The following is a 10,325-nucleotide window of genomic DNA, read 5'->3' as shown; positions in this document are numbered from 1 at the left end:
ATATTTATAAAATATATATAATAAAATCTATAGAATGTATATCGAGAGATGAAATTAAGAAAGTTTTACTCCACATTCTTCAAAATGGATTCAATGAAGATTCAAAAATGAAAAAAAAAAAGGAGAAAATAGAAATTTTATTTCTGTTGGAGAAATACACAAATTTTAAGTATCGTTTTACCTGGAAAATTCGAATAGTAGATACGTGTAGCAGCAAAATCAGCGACGAATCAGCTGTTTATCAAAAGGCCATTACCTGAGTCAAATACCTCAGGACAACAAACTCACTGACCTATTACCCAAAAAATCAAGGTCCCTCGTCTCTCCCCTCGAGCGGTTATATAATAGCACACAAACTGTCACCGACTCTCTTTACCAACCGAATTTTATGTGTAGTGTGACGAATGATTTCCATATACGTTTGTTTTTTAAATTCGTGATATGAATATTCGTATTAAAATTAACTTCTATGCAACTATGTTTTCACCGAGTCCAACTATTATTCTATTCAAATAAAAAACTTCAATTGCGTCATTTTTATTTACTATATCAGCAGTTCAGTATCGTCACTTTATTTTATTTTATATATTATAATTAATTCTGTTAATGATAATATATTAATTAATTAATTATTGTTATAATTGATTAATTATTATATATATATTACAATTAAAAATGTATTGAATATTAAAATAAGAAAAATTCTGTTTTATTAGAACAGAAGAACAGATTCATTCTGAAAAATTTTGAATTATCATGGAAGATATTAATGAAGAAATATAATGCTTATCTTCCAAGTGCCTTGTGCAGTTTGATCTAAATAACTATCAGTTACATGAATAAAGAATTCCTTGTATTTTTTTATATCAACGAAACTCGATGAAAAACAGGATTTATTCGACATAATTATCTTTTATAAAATGGAAATTTAATTTGACCTTTGACCTGATAAAATACAAGGAAAAATACTTTTCATTGGTTCTTTCTATTAATCTAATTATCTGCTATTCAATGCTATTATTGTGGACAATATTGATTATCTTCAATAGCATATGAAATTCTGATATTGGGAATTTATGTTAGTAATTCTTTTTATGTATTTCACGATTATTATAATCTATATTTCAGACCAATTGTCTACAATCATTATTCACAGTGTAATAAATGAATGAATAAAATGTATCCATTTTATTTTAATATTTTAACATTTTTAATAATCACTTAACAGTTGATAGTATTCCATAATCGAATTGAACTGTTTTTCCAAATTAATGGTACATTTTCTCCAAAGATACGCATCTGTAAAGCACTTGGAATCAACCACGACACCATTGAAGTTTTCACCCCTCGATTTGTTACGAACGTTCTTAATGGACCATCCTAAAATGTAAAAGTTTACCATTTTGCACAAAAACCGAGAGAAATCTATCTGTTGGATACGTCGATAGTGCCATCAATAAAATTTCACGGATGATAAAGACCAAACGAAAATTTGATAATATATGTTAAATCGAAACGATTTTAAGAAGTTATATATTATTGGAAATGGTGTGAAATATTTTTAAAGTTTAAGATCTTCAATTTCTTATTATTTTTAAATATCAGATTTATGTAACTAAAATTTTTGAACGTTTCAATTGAGAAACAAGGTTTAAAAATTTTTATTTGCTATGAAAATATTTATTTATGTGCCAATGTTTATTTACTACATAAAAGTGAATAATTAATTTAAATTTCCATTCTCTAAAGAAACTATATTGCTTCACTAAATAAAGAAAGAAAGGGATAGACTGTATATGATTGAAAAATAAAAAATGACGAGGAGAAAGGAAGTTAAACAAATTTTTAATTAAACAGTAATGAAATAATGTTAAAATGGGAGTAGAAAAATAATAAATTTAACACTATTATTACGTAAATCTTATCTGTCAAAAGAATCGATTTATTTGTAAATGGTACTTCAATTCTTTCCAGGACAAGGCAAGAGTTACATTGTAGGACTTGCCTTCGACGTAAAGACGCGAACCCTGTTCTGGAGTGACGCTTTGGAAAGGGTGATTATGAAGATGCGCGTACCACTAGATGGGCCACCAGAGAAACCAATACTGCTTCACAATTTGACGAATCTGAGTCCACGCGGCATAGCTCTGGACACATGTAACAGGTGTGCCATTTATGTCCTACGTAGAACGTTGTCATGGCCATTCACGATGGGCAATCTCAACCGACCTAGTTCCATTTAGAAATTCGCGTCGAGTAAAACAAAAAATATCTTCTTGAGACGAATAACGAGATTTAAAAAGAGAGAAAAAATGGGGGAGAAAATATACGCGACGTAAAAAATAAAAAAACGCGAGTGTCTGATAATTGTACATTGTTTCCAGTCACATATACTGGGTAAATAGTAATGATACAAATCCAAGTATCGAGCGGTCAAATCTAGACGGAAGTAATCGAATGACCGTGATCAAAGACAATTTATATGAACCGCTGGCTGTGACTATAGATCATGTCAACGAAAAGCTTTATTGGATCGACGATGTTGAAGGTATACGAATGAAGATCGAGCGTAGCAATCTCGATGGTACTGATCGTGAACTATTGATACACCCTAAACGACATGAACCAGTTCACCTAGCAATAGATCGTGATTCGATATATTGGTCCGATTTGGTTCACAAAGCTGTTTGGATGATACCGAAAAACGAGAAATCTGACAATATACCAATCATGTTTCGCTCGTACCATTTGAGTCAAGATACCGATCCAACTGGAATCGTAACACGTGATAATGTCGGCAAAGTAGATTGCGCGGCAATTGCGAAAGTAAGACAGAAAACCAGCTTGGCGAACATAACGTTCGCTCAAATAGTAAAACCGTATAATAATTTGACAACCAGCACGGAGGAATCGGAATTGACCACCGAACCGTCCAAGTACTGCCTAAATGATGGTTTTATGGATGATCAGGAAGGCACTTGCCAGTGCAGACTTGGGTAAGCGTATAACTATATATGAATTAAATTTTGGTGATTATGATTTAGAGAAATCACAGCTCAAATATGAATTTAATTATTTCAGGTTCACTGGAACGTATTGCGAGACGGATCTTTGTCATAATTATTGCTTCCGAGGCAGCTGTAGAATAAACAGTAATGGGTTACCCACGTGTAAGTGCAATGACACATTTATTGGACCAAGATGCGAAATAGACCTGTGCAAAGATTATTGCTTGCATAACGGTCAGTGTTCCGTCCAGAATGAGAAACCAGTTTGTAAATGTAAATATTTCGAAGGATCTCGTTGCGAAATTTTAAGCAATATTACTAAACTCTGTGAAGTATTTTGTGCAAACACTGAATCAGTTCCTACTAGCGTCGCTACTGCTAACTGCAGGTATATCACCTTTGACAAATTCCTAACTTCGTAATTTCATAAGAATTTTAAAAAATTCGGAATTTCACTTGTTTTGACTTTAGTCGAATATTTTTCAAGTTTTATTTTTACACATTTAATAAAACTTGTTAATAATTCGCCTAACTAGCGAAATATGCTGTTTTTCTGAAATATTATGTTGAGTATTGTAGTGATTAATATGCTATTACTCTCGCTTACGTAGTATGTTAAGAAATAAAACTATCGTGTCATTCAAGGGTTAATGTAAATATAAAATTATATCTGACCACTTTGATACGTTTACAATTAAATTTTGAAAAATATACAGTTCACAATAAGTCTTTGTTATTTTCTGTCAATAGGTGCGCTGAAGAAAATGAAAGAGTTGCACAAATAGTCACAATTACAAAAAACGACGAATACAGGACACTGCTACCAATTTTAGGTGTGTTCGTTGCTGTACTTATCCTCGTGATAATTGTACTTAGTTATTATGTAAATAAATTTCGAAAGCGGCCACGCATCAAAAAACGTTTCGTTGTCAGTAAAGGCGGTGTGACACCGCTTACGTCTCGGCCACAGCTGCCAGATAGTCAGTGTGAAATAACCATAGAGAACTGCTGCAACATGAATATCTGTGAAACTGTGAGTGATCTACCAGCTAAAATATAAAAAATATTTGCGTGCATGCTAGATATGAACTTGTGACACGTGCAATGAATTAAAGTTGTAAGATATATACTGCAGTCAGATATATATTCAGGGAAATAGAAACAGTTAAAGATTTAGAGATAAAAAGTGAAACATGAATCTCAACTAAGTATTGTTCCTTTTTCCCTGTAAAATACAGTTAAAGTTTACAATAAGAGCAAAAAATCGTAACATTGCTGCTCTCTAATTTTTTAAATTGACAATGCTTGTTACTTAATTATTATTAAGGAAGCTTAATTATATTTGGGATATTTAATATTTAAATAATTAAAAACATTTACATATTTATTTTTTACTAACTTTAATGCTACTTTAATAAAAAGGTTGGCCATTTAATTGTAATATTTTTTTGCTTATGTCCTGGTTAATATGCTGCTGTGCATGAATTCATATAAATTGTTATATGATATACGCATTTGATCAAATTCGTGGGTACTTAAAAGAGGTTCATTTTTAAAATTTCTGATCTGCATATGATACTCCATTGTACGTAGGTGCTGCAATATGAAGTAAACTTTCAAGAATTTAATGATTATGAGTTTGAAACAACTTGTACTACCAAAATTTTAAATTTTGAACAAATAAAAAAAATTTCGAATATAAAACAGTTATTCAGAATTAATAGTAACCTTTCTGTAGAGTAATGTTCTAAGGAAAAAACTGTTAATAGTTTAGTATGGAAATATTAACGTGTTAAATATCAATATCTATATTTTTCATAAATGTAACTTATAATGTATTATTCAGGGTGGTTCTCTTATTAGTATAGTCAAAGACAGTGCCATTATTAAAACATTGCTATCAGAACACCGTTTTCATACTCCATCTTATTTATTCTTGTAATTCTTGTAATTATATATATATATACACACTCATTAAACTGTCTCCAAAACGTTCGTAAAACAATGTTAATATCAAATATTATTGTAAAGCTCATACTATGCTCTTCTGGCGGTAATTTTGGCGGTAGCACTGTTTTTGAATATGCTAGCGAAAGGACATAAACCATTACAAATAACTTATTCATATATAGATGAATACTTGAATAAAAATTTTATTCATTTTGAAGACAATTTAAAAAAAAAAATCAGTTGTATTCAGTAATTTTTAACATTAGTTATATCGTTTTCTTTTTAAACCAAATATTTTATTTCTTATAGTTTTCTGAAGATTATCATTTTCATCATGGTTGCATCGTCAGAATTTTGAAGTAAAATTAATCAGACTGTATTACTTAAATTTTTATCTTTTACAGCCATGTTTCGAACCAAAATTACGTGCCTCGGCGCAGGGAACAAATGGTTCTAAGAAAGAGGAGAAGAACTCTTTGCTCGATAATATGGAAGAAAATTCATGGTAGCATAAACTAATATTTCGACGTGTCAATTGGCGAAGATTTTGTGGACTTGACGGAAATCCCGTGAAAAGTTTAGCTTCGCGGAACTGCACGTCTGTACATACCGCAAAATGCTGTAGTATTATTGTTATGTTTAATAACGATGCTTACGAGATGTACGGCAATACCGTAACGATGATACAGTCAAAAAAAAAAAAAAGCCAAAGGTCTTTTCGAGGACTCTTAATTTTTATTATGTCATATAATCTGTAGGGCTGTGTTCATATAAAGATTATTTCATCTAGTTGTTAAAGGGTTATCAATCTTTTTTAGAGATATGGCAATTATATATTTTTCATAAGAGAACAGGAAATCTTAAGTTCCATGGCATTTTTTATATGTCTGGGTATATAAATAACAGAGATATATATATATATATATATATATATATATATACATAAAATTTATAGAAATTATATATAATACTCTGTTTGATATTTCCTAGTTCTCTCATTTATTCCTCGTTCATTTCTATATATTTTTTAAAGCTGTTTCAATAACAACAAAATATGTTTTAAAAAAAGTAGCACCATGCATTGAATCTGAGTGCAACTGAAGGGTACATGAAACATGCCTTAATTAATAGGCTTAATAATTGCTCAATGTATCACTGAGTACAATACTAAAGGAAATTTTAGATTACAAAATTATTATAATGGATTGCATTATGTTTATGAGAAAACAAATATTTTTAATCCAAATCATCATGAGTATAACTTTTAAGCATTAAATTATTAAATCAATCATTTTCTTAATTCACTTATGTTTGTTTTCGCATGTATTCATAATCAAAGAAGAATGTTTATAGATAAAATTTTATGTATTTATATATTGTTTTACCAAAAAAGAGAATACTAGATTTTAGGAAAAACAATATTAAATACCAAATGACTTTCTTAACTGTTCCATACATTTTAAGAAATATAAAAATGTAATTCAAATGGTTTAAAAAGTTAATCTTCAGTCCAAAATAAGTATGAGTAATTTTGTTTCTCGGGCGATTGCAGTTGTTAGTATAAAAATTGTATAACGCTATTTTCGACATTTGTGCAAGTATGCGCATATGTTTCTTTGAAGAAAAGAAGATGATAATCCATTTTTATAAATTAATTATTTACATTGTCGAATATAAATAAATATTAATGTAAATTGTGGACATTTATATTGATAGAAAGTACAACAAACGTGTTAAAATTCGTTTACAGACTGAAAGATTCTATGCAATCTTTTGATTTTGGAAATAGAGTACAAACAGTTATACATTTAAGTAAAAGTAATTTATACGAAATATGATAAAGTAATGGAGAGATCTGATTGAAACTGTCATGTCATATTTTCCGTCTTATTGCTTCCAATAACTAAATATCAAATTGTACTTTCTATAGCCCTCTTTGTACTTATAAACTATATGATTGTTCACTGCAAACGGTAGCTAACTTTTTACAGTGTAAAGCTATTTAAACTTTAAATTTATACCAAAGTTCTGTGTGACATTATCAACATTAAGTATAATAGTATAATTTCTAAAAATTATTATCTTGATATAACATTAATGATTTATAGATAACTTTATGGAATTTCATATGTATGATAAAAATGATAGTAATAATATGCCTTTTCAGCACCAAATGAAGTTATATTAAATAAGTAGATAAAACAAGAAGATTAACTGTAGCATGACAGTAGGTTTTACGGTGCAAAGGCGTAGCGCAGCTATTTACTATTATGAACATAAACTTGGTTATGGACGCAAAATACCATTTATTACTATGGTGTAAAAGATTAATTATTTCATAAAATATGAATGCATAATTCAAGTAACATTCATTATTTTTGGTTCGCGATATGAACTTCTATTTTTTATGCTGCGGAATAATGTTCCTGTTGCCATAGAGGCAAATTAAGAACATGATGATTAATTTTGTTCCTGTACACGATGCTACTATAATTTAAAAACCATCGTCCTTAGAAACGGCGCGATCATTTTTTGAAGAACTTAGTAATCAATTTTATATGAAATATTTGTATTATTTGTAAAATTTTAAAATATGTTCAAATAGAATGATACAAGTCATGCATATACATAAAATATTATATTTGGAATGTAGTCCTTTCTCGAACACTCATTCCCAGAGAAGGGCTAGTGGATTTATAGTGAAAGGCTTACATTCCCTCGTAAATTGTTTGTAGATACTTTCTAAGTGAAAAATTTATTTTTTATCATTTTTGTGTTTTCATTTAATATTAGTAATATTGTATAATTGACTTAATAGAATTGATATCGGTAATTATATAGTAAAAGTATTTCGTTGTTTTAACAATACAAATAATTTCGTTGATATATCACTTGTCGTTTTGTATTATAATCATGTGGTACTTAAATTATTTTGTTTTTATGATGAAATATATTTTATAAATATTACTTATAAATACAGAAACCTTCATTTTGTATCATTCTATTATGATTAACATGTTGATCGCTATTGTATACAAATAAAAATGTAATAAAAATAATTAGGCACTAGTACATATATTTTATATTTTTATTGCATAACTTTTTAGCTACATCATGTTAAGATTTTCTATATACACTATACTATTTTTGCAGTTATAGTAAAGATAAATAGAAATAAAAACCCCTTTGTGTTAAACAGAAATAGGTGAAAGACAATAAATTAACTATATTAAAAATTATTATTAAAATTATTACATGCAAGAAATGAACATGGAAATAGTATATATGTATAACTCACAAATTATTTCATTAGTCTGCTTTTAACTGATTTTCTGATAAAAGGACTTTTTCACCAGGTTTAAAAGCTGGCATACCAAGATATGGACAACTAGCACAACGAAATGCATCTCCAAGATAACACTATAAAAGAATTAACATATTAGTATATATTTGAATTTTTTCAGACAAAAAGAATGTATAAATTATTTACATTCCCACATGATGACTTTACAGTTCCTTCTGGTAGAATCTTTCCATTTAATTCCTCAGCTAAGCCACAAGTACAATCTTTACAAGCTTTTCGTTTACCTGTTGTGCTACATACTAAAACAAAAAATAAAAATTAGTATTTTCCTCTCTTTTACATCAATAATTCTTCTTATTTTTGAGTATTTTTCAGAAAAATGGATTAAAACAATGTTCAATGAGACTCAAATATGTTTGAAGATTAAAACATAATAAAATCACTATCTTTACCATTAAAATATGTATTATCACTGAAATTATAATTGAAGTCTTTGACTTAGAAATTATATTTTTATCTTACCCCTTAAACTCTCAGTTATAGGCTTAACAATATCATTTTCATCCAAAAGATCATCTTCATTAATTAATTCTTCATCAAGAGCACTATCCAGCTTCCATATATTGGAGGATTCCTTTTGTCCAAAATTAAGTGGTACACTGGAACCAATCTATATAAATCAGGAATACATTAGTATGAAATCTATACTTCATTAAAATTATATTAATTTTATGAGGATAACTATGCATCATATAGACTCTCATGGTATTCAATACAATGTTTCAGAATTTATAACATTATATTAACTAAAAATAACGTTAATTAATTTTGTAAATATAGATATATTAGAAAAATATACAAAAATTTAATTTAATCCTGATTTATCCTGGAAAAGTTACATTATGCAAATTGTAGACCACATAGAAAAGTATCAGAAATTATACTTTGCCCTAAAATAGTTAATTAATGTAATATACAAGAATATATCTTACTTCGAAAGAAGGTTTCTCTGCCACTGTTTCACAAACACTATCTATATCATTGTATACACTAAGAAGAAGATCTTTCAACTGTTTTGTATCTAAACTTTCTTGCATTTTTACTTTAAAACCAGCTAATTTTAAGTTAGACAGTCTTTCATTACAAATAGAATATGCATTTTCTTCTTGTTTAAGTGATTCAAAAATAATCAGTAGACCTTTTGGTTTCAAAATTCGTAAACATTCTTCTAAAAGTATTTTAAGATTTGGACACAATTGTTTAAAGATAGGAATGATTACATCATATGAGGAATTTATACCTACAAAAGAAAACAGTAAATTTATATGATGATAAAATACGTTACTTGTATAAAATTAATGTATGAAATGCATAATGAAAATACACTTTCCAGAAACAATTAAAACAGGTAGATATATACATATACCTATAAATCTAATTTATACAAATTTACGTACATTCTTTCAATTCATTCACCGATACAATTGTTAATCGTTCTGCATCATTAAGCTGTTTTTTAATTACACTGGTAAAATTTATAATATCATCACATGAAATTTCGTTATCTAAGATCACTAAAACACTGTTATTTTCGTTAAGAAACGTCATTTTCTATAAATGCAACGGATATAAAAAATTGCTATCAGGTTATGAAGTATAATTTCCGATCAATGTGAAAGTTAGCTGATTGCATGATTTAAGAATAAACGTAGATATGCCATTCAGTAGAAAATCAATACCTGCGATTGTAGCACCACCTTTTATGAAACTGATAAACTAATTTATTTATTCAAATATAATACAAACATTAAATTTTGTGAAAATTATAATAATAAGTTGAATCAGACAAAATTGATCGAAACACAATCTATAATTTTGATATAATTCTGAATTTAATTCAAATATACATATATTTTTTGTTTTAAACATATACATGTATACATTTTTATTATTCCTATTGTGGTTATCATATAATAATGTTCAAAATTTGTATGTATTTGTGTATTTAAAAATTGTTAATAACTAATTTATTATTAGTAATGAATTCTATCGTTTATATTTTT

The 10,325-nt window shown here is 28.1% G+C and overlaps 2 protein-coding genes across 2 annotated transcripts in view; one reads left to right on the top strand and one right to left on the bottom strand.

The window, feature by feature from the left end:
* The window catches only part of cue (Low-density lipoprotein receptor repeat domain-containing protein cueball), a 16,677-nt gene extending 10,917 nt beyond the window's left edge, over nucleotides 1-5,760 (top strand). The window contains exons 3-7 of the mRNA XM_017900227.1: nucleotides 1,975-2,164; nucleotides 2,385-2,996; nucleotides 3,082-3,396; nucleotides 3,759-4,041; nucleotides 5,363-5,760. Of these exons, the coding sequence (XP_017755716.1) occupies nucleotides 1,975-2,164; nucleotides 2,385-2,996; nucleotides 3,082-3,396; nucleotides 3,759-4,041; nucleotides 5,363-5,467 (1,505 nt within the window). The 3' untranslated portion in view covers nucleotides 5,468-5,760. The remainder of the gene's footprint in view (nucleotides 1-1,974; nucleotides 2,165-2,384; nucleotides 2,997-3,081; nucleotides 3,397-3,758; nucleotides 4,042-5,362) is intronic.
* A 2,357-nt stretch (nucleotides 5,761-8,117) lies between these two features.
* Nucleotides 8,118-9,870, bottom strand: CIAPIN1 (cytokine induced apoptosis inhibitor 1). The gene is made up of 5 exons (XM_017900251.1): nucleotides 9,720-9,870; nucleotides 9,255-9,562; nucleotides 8,785-8,932; nucleotides 8,449-8,561; nucleotides 8,118-8,378 (listed from the first exon to the last, which is right to left on the bottom strand). Exons 1-5 carry the CDS (start codon nucleotides 9,868-9,870, stop codon nucleotides 8,268-8,270), a joined length of 831 nt encoding a protein of 276 aa, XP_017755740.1. The 3' UTR covers nucleotides 8,118-8,267.
* Between the last annotated feature and the right edge of the window lie 455 nt (nucleotides 9,871-10,325).

Source organism: Eufriesea mexicana, unplaced genomic scaffold, assembly GCF_001483705.2.
Source record: "Eufriesea mexicana isolate 0111107269 unplaced genomic scaffold, ASM148370v2 scaffold1146, whole genome shotgun sequence".
In the NCBI taxonomy this organism is placed as follows: domain Eukaryota; kingdom Metazoa; phylum Arthropoda; class Insecta; order Hymenoptera; family Apidae; genus Eufriesea; species Eufriesea mexicana.
The sequence above is the reverse complement of the archived record's forward strand: the minus strand, read 5'-3'. Positions and strand labels throughout refer to the sequence as shown.